Source organism: Leucoraja erinacea, chromosome 14, assembly GCF_028641065.1.
Source record: "Leucoraja erinacea ecotype New England chromosome 14, Leri_hhj_1, whole genome shotgun sequence".
Classification (NCBI taxonomy): domain Eukaryota; kingdom Metazoa; phylum Chordata; class Chondrichthyes; order Rajiformes; family Rajidae; genus Leucoraja; species Leucoraja erinaceus.
The window spans coordinates 41,521,354-41,541,153 of record NC_073390.1 but is presented as its reverse complement, the minus strand read 5'-3'; the positions used below and the strand labels follow the sequence as shown (position 1 = coordinate 41,541,153).

At 46.9% G+C, this 19,800-nt stretch overlaps 1 protein-coding gene across 1 annotated transcript; it reads left to right on the top strand.

Moving 5' to 3' along the window:
* The first annotated feature begins 530 nt into the window (after positions 1-530).
* On the top strand, positions 531-12,257 carry ptmaa (prothymosin alpha a). The gene is made up of 5 exons (XM_055646238.1): positions 531-787; positions 4,463-4,531; positions 6,459-6,555; positions 8,363-8,427; positions 11,647-12,257. Exons 1-5 carry the CDS (start codon positions 743-745, stop codon positions 11,686-11,688), a joined length of 318 nt encoding a protein of 105 aa, XP_055502213.1. The 5' UTR covers positions 531-742; the 3' UTR covers positions 11,689-12,257.
* Positions 12,258-19,800: the final 7,543 nt, after the last annotated feature.

Genomic DNA, 19,800 nt, shown 5'->3' with positions numbered 1-19,800 from the left:
AGTGCAGTCGGGGCGGGTTGTGTGGGGGATGTTGCTAAAGTGGTGCCTGACCAATCAGAGGGGCTGGGGGTGTGTTGCTAGGTGGAAGCTGGCCAATCACAGGGGCTGGGTGTGTGTTGCTAACTGGGGCTGGCCAATCACAGGGGCTGGGTGTGTGTTGCTAACTGGGGCTGGCCAATCACAGAGGCTGGGGGTGTGTTGCTAACTGGAGCTGGCCAATCACAGAGGCTGGGGGTGTATTGCTTGGTGGGTGCTGACCAATCAGAGGGGCTAGGGGTGTATTGTTTGGAGGGAGCTGGCCAATCAGAGGGGCTGGGGGTGTATTGCTTGGAGGGAGCTGGCCAATCAGAGGGGCTGGGGGCTGTGTGTTGCTAACTGGGGGGCTGGCAATCACAGAGGTTGGAGGTGTAGTGCTTGGTGGGTACTGTAGTGCTTGGTGGGTGCTGGCCAATCACAGGGGCTGTAGGCGGGGCTGGGGGATGAGCCCGGGGGGAGGGAGGGGGAGGGGCCCGGGAAGGGGCGGTGACGATCGGCTGCAGCGCTGCTGCTCATTGTTGCCTTGTTTGCAGCAGGAGAGAGACAGACACAGAGGCATAGAACTGCGGCTGCCGTCTCCATTCCATTCCATTACATTGCACTTCACTTGCCTCTTTCAGATTCAAACAGAGGCACAGAACTGCGGCCGCCCCATTGCATTGCACTTGCCTCTGTGCACCCAAACTCTACGCAAGCAAGCCGCACCATGTCAACCAGCAAGGTGGAGAAAGCTGTGGAGCGGCCCCAGAAGGTAACTTGCGTGGCTCGTGTGGTCTTTGCACAAAATATATATTATGTGTAGAAGGTAGACACAAAAAGCTGGAGTAACTCAGCGGGACAGGCAGCATGTCTGGAGAGAAGGAAGGGGTGACGTTTCTGGTCGATACCCTTCTTCAGACTGGGTCTATGTGTGTGTATGCGTGCGTGTGAGAATATATGTGTATATATTTATGTGTGTGTATATATATATATATATATATATATATACGCGTGTATGTGAATATATGTGTATATATACATTTATGTACACATATTATTTATACTATACACTGCAACAGCTATATATATATATACACACACACAGCTATGTATATACAGCCTGTCCCGCTGAGTTTATTCCAGCGTTTTGGGTCTACCTTCGATTTAAACCAGCATCTTCAGTTCCGTCCAACACATGCATAGTACAGTGTAATACAGTGTGTGTGTGTGTATATAGTTATCCCAGTTTGCAATAATGCAACAAACCGCATGTTGAGGCATTGTGCAAGGAATGTTCGTTTGTGATCACACTGCCTGTTTGCGATGCGATGTCAATTATCACTTCCCCAAAAAAATGTTATATTGAAGATTTTGTTTTAAACGGGAGAAAAAAAGGCTGAGTTGCGAACTGCCCGACGTGTCAGATACTTATGAAAGTTGGTGTGCGGTTAAACTGGGTTGTGCGTTTCAGCAAAGGGGAGGGGGTGAAATGCCCTTTGAAGCTTTTTTTCGAAAGGCGGAATGCTGTTGCACAGAAAGTTTTTTTTAAATTCTGGATGGGGGTGAGAGATCGGGGGGGGGAGGGGGGGGGGGGGGGGGGGGAGTGGAGTGAGAGGAGGGGGTGTCAATTTGGATGTTAAGTCACCAACGTCAAGTTTTCCCCGAAGCTGCTATTTGACGGGGAGGTTGGCTGACTTTGGTTTGGAGGCTAATCTTTAATCTCTATTGTTGCTCTGCGTTGCTCGGGTCAAAGCCCCGCTCTCTGTCGCTCGGTGGATCTGTTAATAAATCATTCTACAAAAGGCGATTGCGCCTTTTTCTTTGGGCTTTACGAGCAGAGAGGGATATATCTCCGGGTCTGATGCCTGATCTGTTTGTGTGTGTATGAGTGAGCATGTGAGTGAGTGTGAGCGAATGTGTGTGTGAGAGTGAGTGAGTGTGAGTCTGTGTATCCCCATGGGGTTGATTGAAGCAAGATCACAGGGTCGGGCAGTGTGCGACGAGGCGTTTCCACATTGCCCGCTTCACCCTGTAGATCTTACTGAAATGTGTCTACTTTCTCTGCCACCGTCACCTCTGAATGAGTTCAGGTGTCGGACGCCGAGGCTCTACACAAAATGCTGGAGTAACTCAACGGGACAGGCAGCGTCTCTGGGGAGAAGGTGTTGTCCGCCGACGTGCATTGTTGTGTAGGAGGGAACTGCAGATGCTGTTTTCTTTGGACCCAAGATAAGACACGAAGTGCTGGAGTAACGCAGCGGGTCAGGCAGCATCTGCGGGGAAGGGGTCTCAACCTCCCCAATTCCCCCCCCCCCCCCCCCCCCCCCCCCCCCGATGCCGCCCGTCACTCTCAGATACCCCAACATTTGTGTGTTTATCTTCTGTTCTGGGGCATTGTTGGTTTGGATCGAATGGACACAAAAAGCTGGAGTAACTCGGGCAGCAGCGTCTCTGGAGAAAACGGACTGGGTGACCTTTCGGGTTTGAGTTACTCCGGGTTTTGTCTCTGTGTCTCTCTCTCTCTGTCTCTCTGTGTCTCTCGCTCTCTCTCATCTTCGGTGTAACTCAGCATCTGTAGTTCCTTCCCACACACTGTGTTGTGCCGCCCGCCTTCACCATCGCTGCTCCGCGGGACCCGCCGACTCGATCAACATATTAATTCATGTGTATGTGAGCAGCAACTTGCAGCACGAGGAGGGAGGGGGGTCGATTTAGTGGAGAGAGAGAGAGAGGGGGGGAAAGGGGGGGGGGGGGGGGGGGGGGGGGGGGGGGGGGGGGGGGGAAAAGAGAGTCAGAAGGCAGTGGAAGCCAATTCACTGGATGTTTCAAGAGAGAGTTAGATTTAGCTCAGGGAGTCAGGGGATATGGGGAGAAGGCAGGAACGGGGTACTGATGGTGGATGATCAGCCATGATCACATTGAATGGTGGTGCTGGCTCGAAGGGCCGAACGGCCACTTCCTGCACCTATTTTTTGTCGATAAAGCTAAACTTGGCAACCTGACTTCAATACTAAACTCCATCGAGCGTTTACGTGAAAACCAGATGACATTTGTTGACTTTTCATGTTTATAGTTTTATTTTTCGCGATAGATGTGCTGAGCAAATATATCGATCGCGTCCAGATCCCTCTTGCTTTTCCCCCTCAAATAACATTAATTCCCCACCCCCGCCCCCGGAAAGGTGGTTGTTTGGAGAAAGTATGTTAGTTGAAGGAATTTTCTTAAACCTTGATATTTAGCATTTTGCTTATGTTTTATGTATATATATATATTCTTTAAACACTCCCCGTGGTTTATTTCCACCAAGCTGGGTTGAGGGAGAGGGTTTAGCTACACGATGTTTAGTGGATTCGAGATGTGTTATTTTTGTTTGCATTCTTTCGACTGGAGTTTAACTTCCGCCCAGTCGGACCAGTCTCTATCGCGTTTTCTGTCATCTCTAGCTGGTCGACCAGTTTAAGAATAAGGTTGACCGACCTTGCTTGGCTGCCTGCCTGCCTGCCTGCCTTTAATATTCCTTCCGCCCCTGCCTGTGTAATTTTGTGTAATGGAGCCGAGTGGAGATCGCGCCTTCTTACAATGGGGGCACAATTCACTTTGATCCCACGATAGATTTTTTTTTTGGATGGTGAAAGAAGTGGCCTTGCACAATGAGAGTTTTATAAGGATTAGGAGATACAGGTTAGGAAACAATTCATTCAATGGGGGCGAGGATCGATCAGACGCAGTGAAAGGTGATGGGATATTTAGAAATCGCAAACAAGGAGAGATTGACGTTTAAAGTTGTCTTTCTGGGAGAGGGGAATCATGCATGCAATTTGTTAACGAATGCATACTTTTATTGGATGGGGTGGTCGTTTCTTTGTTCGGTCGGAGCGTTACAATTTAGTTTTTGTTTTACGCTCCGTGAAAGATTGCAAAGTGGATGTTGCAAGTCTGATAATGTCGCCGCGAGTGGAGAGCGGAGGGGGATTTGCGTCGCTTTAGGCAGGGGAGGTGAAAGGATGTTTGTGTGAGAGAGAGGGGGAGTGAGAGAGAATGAGGGGGAGGGGGAGAGAGAGGGAGGGAGAGACAGAGGGGGGGGGGAGATGGAGGAGGGACAGAGAGGGGGAGAGTCTCTCCCGAGAGAGGGGGGGGGGGGGGGGGGGGGGGGGGAGGGGGGGAGAGAGAGGGGGGGGGAGGGACAAGGGGGGGGGGGGGGGGGGGGGAGGGGGGGAGATGAAGAGAGAGGGAGGGGGGAGGGAGAGGGGAGGGTGAGAGGAGTGAGAGAGGTGGTGATTGTTTTGAATGTATGTGAGTGTATTTATTTGCAAGGTGTATGAGCAGTGTGTGTATTTATCTTCTTCTGCGTGTGCGTGTATTAACGTGTGTGTATAGACGCCCGCTCCCTGGGGCCGGCATTGCATCTTTTTTTCCCCCCTGCTAATCTTGCTAAATATGTCGCCAGGATCTGAAGAAAGCGGCCGGGGTGGAGCCGGAGAACGGCAAGGGCGACGCTCCAGCAAACGGCAAGGCGGTGAGTGAATGAGTGGCCCAGCGGGTCGGGCAGCGACTGTGGGGGGCGGCTTGTTTTTCACACAGGTATAAATATTTCAAAAATCCACCACCATTCCGAATAAAACACACAGGCAGGTCAACTCTCCATGCATTGAATGGTGGCATGTTCAGTAATAAAGGACATTCGCTGATTGGGGATGATCGGCCATGATCACATTGAATGGCGGTGCTGGCTCGAAGGGCCGAATGGCCTACTCCTCCACCTATTGTCTATTGCTGCTTGAGGGCGGCACAGCGGGTAGAGTTGCTGCCTTACAGCGCCCGAGACCCGGGTTCAATCCTGGCATGATCGTGTGCTATTTGTGTGGAGTTTGCACGTTCTTCCCGGGTGCTCCAGTTTTCTCCCACATCCTAAAGATGTGCAGGTTTGTAGGCAATCGGCCCTCTGTAAATTGCCCCCTAGTGTGCAAGGAGCGGATGAGCAAGTGGGATAACAGAACTAGTGTGAACGGGTGATCGATGGTGGGCGTGGACTTTATTGGCGTGTTTCCATGCTGTATGTGCACTCCCTGTAGCAATATAACAATATTTAAAAGGCAGTTGGGCATCTGCTTGGACAGCAAAGATTTAGAAGGACACATAGAGGCAAATGGGACTATCTTAGATGGGGCATCTTGGTCGCCATGGACGAGTTTGGCCGAAGGGCCTGTTTCCATGCTGTATATCTTATCTAACCTTTAAACTGAGGGAAAAAAACAAGGAACTGCAGATACCAAAAAAGACACAAAGTGCTGGAGGAACCTGTGGGTCAGAACCCCCCCCCCCCCGGCTTTACATTTACACTCCTCTCCGTATCTGACATCATTTTGTCTTTTTTCGCTTCCAGCCTTTGTCACTTACTCCACCCATCTGCCAATTAATGACCTTCCTCATCTGTATCCACCTATCACTTGCCAGACCTTATCCCATCCCCACCTCTCTTCCAGCTACCGCCCACAGTAAAATCAGTCCAAATAAGGGCTCCGACACAAAACATCACCTCTCCATGTTCTCCACAGATGCTGCCTGACCCGCCGAGTTACTCCAGCACCTTGTGTCTTTTTTTAACTTAAACCTCTTGCCACTCCCATGGGATGATCTCCCTTCCCTTGTTTGAGGAGTGTTCCCACCGGACTATGTGCCCTTCAATGTCCAGCAGCGGAAGGACCCTAGACTGTGGTGTATGTAAAAGTACTGGAGGAACTTGCATGGACAGAGGATGTTTCTGGTCGGGACCCTCCATCAGACTGATCCGGGGGTGGATAGCTGGAGGAGAGGTGGTGGGTGGGACAAAGCCTGGCGAGTGATGGGTGGATACAGGTGAGATGGGTGGTTGGCAGATGGGTGGAGTAAGTGACAAAGGCTGGAGGTGAAAAGGGGACAAAAGAGTGTCGGGTATGGAGAGAAGAGGAGGAGGGAGATGGGTGTAAGGGGACGGGGATGGGATCGTGAGGGGAATGGGTGCTACCCAAGTGGATTATGATGTGTTCCTCCTCCAGTGTGTGAGTGTGTGCGCATGTGGCTTCTCCCTGGCAATGGAGGAGGCCCAGGACAGATGGGTTTCTCATAAGATCATAAGTGATAGGAGCACAATTAGGCCATTCGGCCCATCAAGTCTACCCCGCCATTCAATCATGGCTGATCCATCTCTCCCTCCTAACCCCATTCTCCTGCCTTCTCCCCGCAACCCCCGACACCCGCATTGATCAAGAAGCGATCTATCTATCTCTGCCTTAAATATATCCACGGACTTGGCCTCCACAGCCTTCTGTGGCAATGAATTCTACAGATTCACCACCCTCTGACTCGAGAGAGAGTGGGAATAGGAGTTACTCAGCCAGTCTGCGCCCTCTCTCCCGCCGGGCTGCGTGCTCTAGAGTGACTCACTGCCTCTTTATCGTCTTCAGGAGAATGGGGAGCAGGAAGTAGAGGAGAAATCAGATGAGGTTGAGGATGAAAGCGAAGATGTTGGTGAGGATGACGAGGAGGAAGAGGATGAAGAAGGTATTTTTTACCCGTTAATATTATTGTAGATTAATATATTGTTGATATTTTAATATATTTTAATGGACATATCAACATTAACATGTTAATAGACATTAATGTTAACGTACTAATGTACATATTAATACAATACAATAGATATATTGACACCAATTTGACCATCAAATGTAATAATGTTCACGTTAATACGTCAAATTTTCAGCATAGATCAACATCCAATCTTCAAATGATTTGGGTAAAAAATAAAAGCTAGGTAGGTCATTTGGAGTGGGTTTATTTTTGAATGTTTGATTTGGGTTATTTCGAGTCTGGAGTGTGTTATTTTTAAAAGATGTTTTTATTTCTATGAGAATATTTTATTTAAAAGTCTATTTCTAGTAGTGTGACCTCGTTTCACGAAATACTCATGTGACAGCGAGTGTGTTTGAGTCCTCACCATCAAGCTGTGTTCCCATAGATCCGAAGAAGGGTCTTGACCCAAAACGTCACCCATTCCCATCTGCTGCCTGTCCCGCTGAGTTACTCCAGCACTGTGAAACGTCACATTCTTTGTTCCACTGTTGTTATTGTTCCTTTACAGTGACACCGCTGGCCACTTGGGGAATAGCACGCATGGTTCCAACCTCCGCCTGTAGGATCTCAAATGGCCTCCCAAGTTTCATTCTCATTTTCTATTCTGAGACTTTTTTTGTCCTTTGGAAGTGAGAAATATTACCAACAAGACGTGTATCTTGGCCATTGTTTGAACTTTAGCATGTTAATAAATCTATCTACTGTCTACCTCATTGGTGACCCTTGGACTATCTTTTAAGAAGGAACTGCAGATGCTGGAAAATTCGAAGGTAGACAAAAGTGCTGGAGAAACTGCGGGTGAGGCAGCATCTATGGAGCGAAGGAATAGGTGACGTTTCGGGTCTAGACCTGCAACGTCACCTATTCATTCGCACCATCGATGCTGCCTCACCCACTGAGTTTCTCCACCATTTTTGTCTATCTCTGACTATCCTTGAGCTTTGCTGGCTTTACCTTGCACTAAACGTTATTCACTTATCCTGTATCTGTACACTGTGAATGGCTCGATTGTAATCATATATTTTCTTTCCATTGACTGTTTAGCGTGCAACAAAAGCGCTTCACTGTATCTCGGTACGCATGACAATAAACTAAACTAACAGTAAATTGACAATATTCTACACACACTTTCCTGATCGGAATGAAAATGGCCAACGCACGCTAAACAGTCAATGGAATGAAAATACATGATTACAATCGAGCCATTCACAGTGTACAGATCACAGTGTACATTGTATCTTGAATGCAATGATCATCGGGGAAGATTACAGCTCTCCCTTTGTTTCTGTCCTTTGTCCCACCATCTGCCTATCAACCCACCCCCCTCTCATCTGTGTTCACCTATGACCTACTGCGCTTAGTCCCCCTCCAACCAACCAGTTTGAAGAAGGATCCCAACCCAAATCAAACATTGAACTGGTGACCCAACGGGACTTTGAAGTCACCTATCCATGTTCTCCAGAGATGCTGCCTGACCCACTGAGTTACTCCAGCACTCTGTGAAACATCACCTATCCATGTTCTCCAGAGATGCTGCCTGACCCGCTGAGTTACTCCAGCACTCTGTGAAACGTCACCTATCCATGTTCTCCAGAGATGCTGCCTGACCCGCTGAGTTACTCCAGCACTCTGTGACACATCACCTATCCATGTTCTCCAGCGATGCTGCCTGACCCGCTGAGTTTAGTCTATGTTCATTCTATGCATTGTTGACTCTGTGGGTACTTTCTCCTAGATGAAGAAGGTGATGAAGAAGAACCTGAGGGAGCGGCAGAGAAACGAGTGGCTGATGATGAAGAGGTGGGTAGTTCTGATGTGCCTGCCTGTCACAGTGAACACGAGTTGCAGTTGGTGACAATCACATGAACCTTATTCTCAGTGGTTTAGTTTAGAGATACAGCGTGGAAGCAGGCCCTTAGGACCACCGTCTCTATGCCGACCAGCGATCCCCGCACACTAACACTATCCTACGCACACCAGGAACAATTTACAATGAATGAATAAGTTTATTGACCAAGTATTCACATACAAGGAGTTTGCCTTGGTGCTCCACCCGCAAGTGACAACATGATGTTCAGTGACAGTTATGCCCCTGTCCCACTTAGGAAACCTGAATGGAAACCTCTGGTGACTTTGTGCCCCACCCAAGGTTTCCGTGCGGTTCCCGGAGGTTTTTGTCAGTCTCCCCACCTGCTTCCACTACCTGCAACCTCCAGGAACCGCACGGAAACCTTGGGAGGGGCACAAAGTCTCCAGAGGTTTCCGTTCAGGTTTCCTAAGTGGGACAGGGGCATTAGGAATGACACATAAAACATTAAACATTAATAATAAAACATTATTGATTAAACTTGTGAACATATAAGCATGTTAAACATGTGTAAAGGGCTTGTCCCACTTTCACGACCTAATTCACGACCTTTTTTACACATGGACATTTTTCATCAGGCTAGAACAAACGCCCCGACCTACTTGATGCCACGAGTACCTATGACTAGCATCACGACCTAACTATGACCAAGCAACGACCTTGTGACGACCATGCTGCGAGTATCTGTCAAGAACAAACTCGGCAGAGGTCGTGAATTAGGTCATGGGACAGGCCCTTTACCAAGCCAATTAACCTACGTACCTGTGTGTCTTTGGAGTGTGGGAGCAAACCAGAGCACCCGGAGAAAACTCACACACGACTCTGGGAGAATGTGCAAACTCTGTACAGACAGTACCCATAGTCAGGATGGAACCCGGGACTCTGGCACTGTGTGGCAGCAACTCTACCGCTACGCCACCGTGCCGCCATCGTGTATCTAACAGAATAGTAAATGAGTTCACTGCTTTGGATACCTGTAAAAGATCCCAGAACTGAGAGGTCTTTGCCAGTAAATACAAAGCAAACCTTTCTGTACAGTGAACTGCGTTCACAATTAGTGGAGCAAAGGGGAAGATAATATAACTTTTACTAGACTAAGTGGGACCCGTTGGGTCCCAGCATCACACGGGAGGGCTGGTCACCAACGCAATATTCCACCTCTCCTACAATTCCAATATTGCTCACCAGTAGGGGGGGGGGGGCTGTCTGTTGCGCTAGTATGGGTGTTGTGGGCCGAAGGTACTGGTTTCCAGAGGGCTAGTATAGACATTGTGGGCCGAATGGATTCTTGGGCTGGCATCCAAATGTTGCAAAGATTTTAAAAGCTTAGCCAAGGCTGCAGCCACCTGACAACTAAAATTCATTTTGTGAACATAAACTTGTGGAAAAAGGCGAGGCAAACAATTGGGCTGCAGCTACCTGACAACCAAAATTCATTTTGTGAACCCAAACTTTAAAAAAAGGCAGCCACTTTACAGCCGCACCGTGGAGTAGATGTGCGTTCAGTGTTATTCGCAGCTCAGAGAGCCGTGACCCTCTCGCTTCCTGGGTCTGGCAGAGACTGAGTGATGGACTGCACTTCCATGTTTTATAGTCCCTCCCTCCTGCCGCCAGCGGGGGCAGCAGAGAGAATGGCCAATTTAAAAAAAACATTAATATCTCTGATTTTTCATCAAGGGGAAAAATCCTCCGGTCCCGGAAGGCGGAGGGGGGCTCTGAGTGAGGTGGCCAAAAATTACGGCTTTAGGTGGCGGCGTTCTCTTGGAAATCGCAGCACAGTGGGCCAAAAACGGCCAAGATCAGACTTTTAGTAATATAGATGTTAAGTCAGGAGTCAAGTGAAGTGTGTCACATGTACTGAAAATCAAACAATGACATTCTACTGCATCATCTTAATATACGTAAATGCAATACACACAGGTAATACAGTTATAAAATAAATAATAATTGATAAAAAAATGTAGAGAACACAATCCCGAGTGCAACTAAAGATGTTGCGTAGAAGATCACAGTTGCTGAGGTTAGTGTTGAGCAGTGTTCAAGAGCCTGATGGTTTTTGGGAAGAAGTTGTTCCTGAAACTGGAGGTCACGGTTTTCAGGCTCCTGCACCTTCTTCCCCGATGGCAGCAGCGAGATTAGAGCGTGGCCAGGGTGGTGTGGGTCTCTGATGATGCTGGCTGCCTTTTTGAGGTTTGATCCCTTCGACGGGGATGGGAGGGTTAGTTCACAATTAGGCCATTTGGCCCATCCAGTCTACTCCGCCATTCAATCATGGCTGATCTATCTTCCTCCTAGCCCCATTCTCCTGCCTTCTCCCCATAACCCCTGACACCCGCACTAATCAAGAATCTCAATCTCTGCCTTAAAAATATCCATTGACTTGGTATCCACAGCCGTCTGTGGCAAAGGAAATGCCACAGATTCACCACCCTCTGACTACTGAAATTCCTCCTCATCTCCTTGGTAAAGATACATCCTTTAATTCTGAGGCTATGGCCTCTGGCCCTTGACTCTCCACATCTGCTCTATCCAGGCCTTTCACTCTTTGTGTTAGATGTTCGGTTAGAATATATTCAGTTAGAATGTTTAATTTGGAAACAGCTGAAGTTTATTTTTCTTCAAAAGTCACTTTCATAATCGTAATTAGACAAAAATACTGGAGAAACTCAGTATGGAGAGAAGGAATATGTGATGTTTCGGGTTGAGACCCTTCTTCAGGCTGATGAGGAGGTGGGAGGGGCGGGAAGAAGAAAGGAAGAGGCGGAGACAGTGGACTGTGGGAGAGCTGGGAAGGGAAGGAGGGACAAAGCAGGGACTACCTGAAATTGGAGAAGTCAATGTTCATACCGCTGGGGTGTAAACTACCCAAGCGAAATATGAGGTGCTGCTCCTCCAATTTACGGTGGGCCTCACTCTGGCCATGGAAGAGGCGTGGGACAGAAAGGTCGGATTTGGAATGGGAGGGGGAGTTGAAGTGCTGAGCCACTGGGAGATCAGGTTGGTTAATGCGAACTGAGCGGAGGTGTTGGGCGAAGCGATCGCCAAGCCTGCGTTTGGTCTCACTGATGTAGAGCAGCCGACTACATAATCGTAATGTTGTTAGAAGTTCCAATCATTCTTTAATGTTTTTTTTTTCAAATCCCCCCCCCTAGGCTGATGTTGCGAAGAAGAAGCGGAAGACAGAAGCTGAGTAGAGTGTACCTCCTCCCACAATCTCCCGCCCCCCCAATCTCCACTGTCCATGAAGCTTGGTCACTGTCTCTAACTAGGGTGTACACCAATGTAAGTCCGCGGCAGAATTTTTTAAAGTACAGTTACTCAGACTTCATTGCCCTCCTTCTTTCTTAAAATCCTAAAAGGAGAGTTTGTTTGTATTTTCATTTACATTTTATATTTTTGTACATATGGTTGGGGAGCTGCCAATTTGAGCAGCGACCTCTGGTGACCAAACAGGGCTTTGAAGTTCTTCTGTAAAACGGACGACACTGGTGGTTTGACCAAGACTTCACCACATTATCATAAAGGTAACCTGTAAAAAAGAAAAAAATTAAAATAAATAAAATCACACCATTAATTTGATCATTGCGATAATTGTGTATGTACTTTAGCTGTACGATAAGTAGTTGGTTTGTATGAGGTGGAAAGGCCAAAGATCATTTTTTTCTTTTTGTCCGAGATACTGTCCATTGCGGCCTGTTGTATGTGTGAACCAATTTGATGTCCAATAAACCGCAATTTTATTTTGCCGAGTTTTTCTGATGAATTGTCTCCCGGAGATTTTTTTTAACTTGTATAACACTTTAAAATAAAATACGCCTCTCGCACTAATTAAATGACTGCGAATGAACTCTCTCTGTCCTCGGTTGAAACACCTCAGAACCAGGGGCCACAGTTTAAGAATAAGGGGTAAGCCATTTAGAACGGAGACAAGGAAACACTTTTTCTCACAGAGTGTTGTGAGTCTGTGGAATTCTCTGCCTGAGAGGGCGGTGGAGGCCGGTTCTCTGGATACTTTCAAGAGAGAGCTAGATAGGGCTCGTAAAGGCCAACATGCCATTCGCTTTCTTCACTGCCTGCTGTACCTGCATGCTTACTTTCATTGACTGATGAACAAGGACCCCCAGATCCCGTTGTACTTCCCCTTTTCCCCACTTGACGCTTTTTAGATAGTAATCTGCATGCCTGTTTTTGCTACCAAAGTGGATAACCTCACATTTATCCACATTAAACTTCATCTGCCATGCATCTGCCCGCTCACCCAACCTGTCCAAGTCGCCCTGCATTCTCATAGCATCCTCCTCACAGTCCACACTGCCACCCAGCTTGTGTCGTCTGCAATTTGCTAATGTTACTTTGAATCCTTTCAACCAAATCATTGATGTATATTGTAAATAGCTGCGGTCCCAGCACTGAGCATTGCGGTACCCCACTGGTCACTGCCTGCCATTCTGAAAGGGACCCGTTAATCCCTACACTTTGTTTCCTGTCTGCCAACCACTTCTCTATCCATGTCAGCACTCAATGACCACTAATCTCCTATGTGGGTGTCAAGTCAAACTGTAATGAAAGGACTAATACTAAATTAAAATCACAAGCGCACAATAGTAGGAAAAGAGCATATACCATACAGGTGAAATAGACTTAAAAGGGGGAGGAGTATTATGTATGTAACAGAAATGTTATTACCTGCCTCCCAAGTTAAAGGGGGAGGAGTGTTAGGTATGGGATAATTAGGATAAGTAATTGGTGTCTTGTGATGTCTTGGGCAAGTATGCTTAGGCGGAACGTTCCGGTGCCATTGGACTCCTCTCAGAGGCCGCAACCTCTGTTGGTCCAGCAATCCAGAACGGTCCTGGAACCAGGGGTGTCCGAAAATCAGTGGTGGGCCTGTTTATGAATTTTTCATCATGAGAGAAGGGTTCTAACCATATGCCCATTCCATGCCCCTTATAATTTTATTTACATTTACAATAATATTGCCACAACCAGAAACATATTTGTGAAGATGCGGACAAGTATTAGTCAGGCCCATCTCAGTGACTTCCCTGAGGTGGTTCTAAAAAACATCATGGAAACTTTTACATCTGTATTAGGACACAGATGGGACCTTGGAATTAATCTGTCAGGTAAAATATCGCACTGCCTAATGGTGTATCGAACCTTGAAGTGTATCTGAAATCTTGCATTTATATAGCATCTTTCATGATCCCAGCATAGGATATTGTGGAGAGGACTTTTCCACCATTGGGAGAGTCTAAGACGAGAGGTCACAGGCTCAGAACTAAAGGACTTTGTTTAGGAAGGAGACGAGGAGACATTTATTTAGTCAGTGGGTGGTGAATCTGTGGAATTCTTTGCCACTGAAGGCTGTGGAGGACAAGTCAGTGGATATTTTTAAGGCAGAGATAGATTTTTGATTAGCACGGGTGTCAGAGGTTATGGGAACTGGCAGGAGAATGGGGTTAGGATGGAGAGATAGGTCAGCCACGATTGAATGGCAGAGTAGACTTGATGGACCGAATGGCCTAATTCTGCTCCTATTCCTTATGACCTCATGATATCAATAATGTTTCCATTTTATTCCAGAGTTTACAAGTAGGATGTTAGAAGATAGATCAGTGGCTGCATAATGTGTTTTGTGATGTGCAGGGCTCGTTATTGGCTGGTGTACCACGGGGGAACTAAAGCAATTAGCAGCTCGGAGTTGCACTGAATTTCCCCTTCAGTCCCTGGAGTGAGATTTCAAACTGGATATTCTGGCTCAAGGCCAAATGTGCCACTAAACTAAAAAAATAGACATTAATTGAAAACCCACTTATCCTTCTGTATAAGGGTCCATTTAAACATCATTTATTGTTATAATTTTATTAAAATTATAAATTATAAGCTATGTTACAATTATTTATAGGTAGACAAAAATGCTGGAGAAACTCAGCGGGTGAGGCAACATCTATGGAGCAGAGGAATAGGTGACGTTTCGGGTCAACACCCTTCTTCAGACAATTATTTATATACATTATAAATAATTGCATATGTATAAATTACAATTATAAATTTAAATTATAAAAATATTTATCTATATATCAATCCAAATTATCTTAACCTAATAATTTTGTGTTATAACAGCAACAATTATATAGAGCATAGAACAGTACTGGACAGGAACAGGCCCTTCAGCCCATCACGTCCTTGCCAGACATGATGCTAAAATTAAATAATCTGCTCTGTCTGCTTGTGATCCATGTCCCTTTATTTCCATGTAAAAGCCTCTCAATCTCAACTATCCTACCTACCTGGGCAGGTGCTATAGACCTGCATGGGAATGTAGATGTTCCCGTCCCCACGAGCCTCGGACAGATGGGGCTCGTCAGCCTGGGAAGGCAGTCCTTCTAGGAGAGGGAAAACCTTATGTGTCATTCTTAACTATCACTGTATGTCATGTTATCACTTGCGGGCGGAGCACCAAGGCAAATTCCTTGTATGTGAATCCTTGGCCATTAAACTTTAAATTTCTTTCATTCATTGTAAATTGTCCCTGGTGTGTGTAAAATAGTGTTAATGTGTGGGGGTCGCTGGTCGGCACAGAGTCTGTGGGCCGATGGGCCTGTTTCCACACTGTATCTCTGAACTAAACCACTGAGAAAAAGATAAAAGAGGGAAAAGTCTGATTTAAAGCCTCCACTGCCTTGTGGCCATATCCAGTTCTGGAAAAGGTTCCAGGAGTAAACCTCAAGAAAATCCGGAGTCGGGGCCTCTACGGCAGTTTGTCGTTGTCTACAACCTCGCTCTGGCAGCTCCTGCGACCAAATTGGTGCCAAACTGTAACGGCCCTGCTGTTCCTTTGGATCGATCAGCGACATGGAGAGGGGGGGGGGCGTGCTGAATGGGCTCCATATGACATCGCGCAGGCTTGCATCGCCCATTGTCTAAACGGATGCCGGGAAAACTCCATGGGGAATACTGGACCTGAAGAAGGGCCTCGACCCGAAACGTCACACATCGTTTTTCTCCAGAGATGCTGCTTGACCCGCTGTTACTCCAGTGTAGTCGAAAGTAGTAGTCTTTCTGCTGACTGGGTAGCATGGCAACAGAAGCTTCTTACTGTACCTTGGTACACGTGACAATAAACTTAACCGACTCTTTCCTGATTTAGGTGTACCATTTTTATTTGAGCTTCGACGTCTCCGTTTGGTTAACGTTTCATCCGAGAACAACTCTGCTCGCAACCGTGAAAGAGGCAATAGACAATAGACAGTTGATGCAGGACTAGGCCATTCGGCCTGTCAAGCCAGCATCGCCAGGTGAAGGCTGGTTCTCTGGATGCTTTCAAGAGCTAGATAGGGCTCTTAAAAATAGCGGAGTCAGGGGATATGGGGAGAAGGCAGGAATGGGGTGCTGATTGGGGATGATCAGCCATGATCACATTGAATGGCGGTGCTGGCTCGAAGGGCCAAATGGCCTACTCCTGCACCTATTGTCTATTGTCTATTGTCGTTCCTTGCTGCAAGTTTTGGTTTGTTTAGTTTATCTTAGTTTATTATCACATGTACCGAGGTACAGTGAAAAGCTTTGTGTTTCCGTGCTACCCAGTCAGCGGAAAGACAACGCACAATTACATTCAACCTGTCACCAGTGTACAGACTCATGGCAAATACATTTTAGAGCAAGATAAAGTCCAGTAAAGTCCGATTAAAGACGGTCCGCGGGTCTCCAATGGGGTAGATAGTAGTTCAGGACCGCTCTCTGGTTGTGGTAGTATGGTTCAGTTGCCTGATAACAGCCGGGAAGACACTGCCCCTGAATCTGGAGGTGTGTGCGTTTTCACACTTCCGTACCTCTTGCCTGATGTGAGAGGGGAGAAGAGGGAGTGACCGGGGTGCAACTGGTCCTGGATTATGCTGCTGGCCTTGCCGAGGCAGCGTGAGGTGTAGATGGAGTCAATGGAAGGGAGGTTGGTTTGCGCAACGGCCTGGACTGTGCCTACTCACTCCAAGCAGGAGAAGACTATAGTGTTAGTCCTTTTCCTTCCGGTAAACTTTCAAAAGATTCCAGAAAAAAATAGCACAGTTAACTTATGCTAACTATGATGTATATCCTGTCCAATAAATCACCATCAAAATAACCGACAATGGATACTAAATATTAACACAATTATTTCACAAGAGCTTGCTGTCTTGGCACGATATTTATAATCATATTTTCATCCCAGTCTCTTGAACAGATCTCAGCTTTATTTAAATTTGTAAACAATGCTGCTTAAACATAATTTTATCTTGATGAAATATTAGTGCACTCTGTCTTGCATTGTATGACACTCGCCTAATAAGACATATAAGATTATGAAGGGTTTGGACACGCTAGAGGCAGGAAACATGTTCCCGATGTTGGGGAGTCCAGAACCAGGGGCCACAGTTTAAGAATAAGGGGTAGGCTATTTAGAATGGAGAACACTTTTTCTCACAGAGAGCGGTGAGTCTGTGGAATTCTCTGCCTCAGAGGGCGGTGGAGGCGGGTTCTCTGGATGCTTTCAAGAGAGAGCTAGATAGGGTTCTTAAAGATAGCGGAGTCAGGGGATATGGGGAGAAGGCAGGAACGGGGCACTGATTGTGGATAACCAGCCATGATCACATTGAATGGTGGTGCTGGCTCGAAGTGCCGAATGGCCTACTCCTGCACCTATTGTCTATTGTCTATTGTAGACCCAAGGGAAAAGTATAGAGTGCAAGATATAGATCTCAACATTATAGCGAATCATTGTCTATTGTCTAATATAAATACCACAGACTTGCATGCTGAATATAGATAACGTTAAGTAATTGTTTTAGTTTTTAGTTTTAGAGCTATGGTGCGGGAACAGGCCCTTCGACCCACCGAGTTTGCTCCTATCAGCGATCCACGCACACCACCCTTCATGGACTGGAGTCAACTTTTACATTTATACTAAGCCAATTAACCTCCAACCCTGTATGTCTTAAAGTGCGGGAGGAAACTCCAGGATTGGTCCTTGATTATGCTGCTGGCAAGATTGTTAGCAAGATTGCCAAGGGCTTGGACACACTAGAGGCAGGAAACATGTTCCCGATGTTGGGGGAGTCCAGAACCAGGGGCCACAGTTTGAGAATAAGGGGTAAGCCATTTAGAACCGAGACGAGGAAACACTTTTCCTCACAGAGAGCGGTGAGTCTGTGGAATTCTCTGCCTCAGAGGGCGGTGGAGGCCGGTTCTCTGGATACTTTCAAGAGAGAGCTAGATGGGGCTCTTAAAGATAGCGGATTCAGGGGATATGGGGAAAAGGCAGGAACGGGGTACTGATTGTGGATGATCAGCCATGAGCACATTGAATGGCGGTGCTGGCTCGAAGGGCCAAATGGCCTACTCCTGCACCTATTGTCTATTGTCTATTGTGTATTGATACTGAAGATCTCAGAGAAAACCCACGGCGGTCACGGGGAGAATGTACAAAATCCGTACTGACAAGCACACGTGGTCAGGATCGAACCCGGGTCTCTGGAGCTGTTGGCGCTGTAAGGCAGTAACTCCACCGCTGCGCCACCGTGCAAAATATATGATGAATGCGATAAAGGTATGAGTCAAATTTCCTGCTACAGTCAAAACACTTTTATTGTTTCTTCTTAACAATTGTTGCTGGCAGTGGGAGTATATTTACTTGAATTGTTGCATCCAAATGTTTTCCCCAGATTCAAGGATTTGATTGTAAAAAGTTACTTAGTTAAGTTTACAATCGAAATTTTATTACAGTCAGAGTTAAGGGTTGAAATAGGCTACTCTGAATTTACCACAAGTTAGAAAGATAGCTGCTGTTAGTGTTTTTCAAATAATTACATTTGTAAATGTTGTAAAAATAATTAATCAACACTGTAATTAAATGGGTAGATATTTGTATTTAAATGATCATAATTTGTCTTTATAACTAGTGCAATTTAGTTTAGTTCCCCCCCGATGCGGGAGCAGATCGCCTCGACGCGGTGGGCCTGACTGCCGCCGGCTACGGTAGTCAAGATTGTCCCGTCAATGGAGGCTTGAGGCGCACGACCGAGGAAGAACTAAGGGAAGGACTTGAACTTTATTTCGCCTTCATTCACAGTGAGGAATGTGTCGGAGTCACTGTGGTGGATGTTCATGTTAAAATGTGTTTGAGTGATCTGTTGCTTTAATTGTATGACTGACTTGGCCAGTGAAATTCCTTGTATGTTGCAAAACATACTAGGCGAATAAAGCATGATTCTGATTCTGATCAGCCATGATCACATTGAATGGCGGTGCTGGCTCGAAGGGCCGAATGGCCTACTCCTGCACCTATTGTCTAATGTCTATTGAAACTGAAGATCTCGGAGAAAACCCACGAGGGTCAGGGGAAGAACGTACAAACTCCGTACAGACAGCGCCTGTAGTCGGGATCGAACCCGGGTCTTTGGCGCTGTGAGGCAGCAACTCTACCGCTGCGCCACCGTGCTGCACAATTGATGATGCCACATTGTACGTTTAAGGGGCACATTTGCACGACCCATCAAAGATAGCATAATTACAAAGACAACTCTGCTCCACAGAATAATGAGTTAAATTTAACTAACTTTTAGACTACTCCAAGATGGCACCCACGTCTAGCGACTCCACGCGTGCTGGTCCCAAAAGTGGATGTGTAATTACGCCTACAATCACTCCACTCTTTTAAACCTCTATGCCAACAGAGGATCTGTACACTGTGGACGGCTTGATTGTAATGTGCGGTCTTTCTGCTGACTGGATAGCTCGCAACAAAAAGCTTTTCACTGTACCATACGATACGATAGAACTTTATTTATCCCAAGAGCAGGGAAATTGGTCTACCAATAGTCACGGGTGAAATGTCCAGGAGGGTGAGGCAGCATTTATGGAGAGAAGGAATAGGCGACGTTTTGGGTCGAGAACCTTCTTCCGTCTGAAGAAGGGTTTTCGGCCCGAAACGTTGCCTATTTCCTTCGCTCCATAGATGCTGCCTCACCCGCTGAGTTTCTCCAGCATTTTTGTCTACCTTCGATTTTTCCAGCATCTGCAATTCTTCCTTAAACAGTGGAAAGTCCAGGATTGGGGATGTGCAAAGATTGGGGAGGGGGGAGGGGGGAAGGGGGGGAAGGGGAGTCAGTCTCAGTCTACCCCACGACAGAAGGGGGGGGGGGAGTTGTACAGTTTGATAGCCGGAGGGAAGAAGGATCTCCTGTGGCGTTCTGTGCTGCATCTTGGAGGAACCAGTCTGTCGCTGAAGTTGCTCCTCAGGTTGACCAGTGTGTCATGGAGGGGTTGAGCCG

Coding starts and splice junctions, on each gene's coding strand:
- ptmaa (XM_055646238.1), top strand. CDS start 743: ATGTCAACCAGCAAGGTGGAGAAAGCTGTGGAGCGGCCCCAGAAG. Junction 6,556..8,362: donor GGAGGAAGAGGATGAAGAAG/GTATTTTTTACC, acceptor ACTTTCTCCTAG/ATGAAGAAGGTGATGAAGAA. Junction 8,428..11,646: donor GAGTGGCTGATGATGAAGAG/GTGGGTAGTTCT, acceptor CCCCCCCCCTAG/GCTGATGTTGCGAAGAAGAA.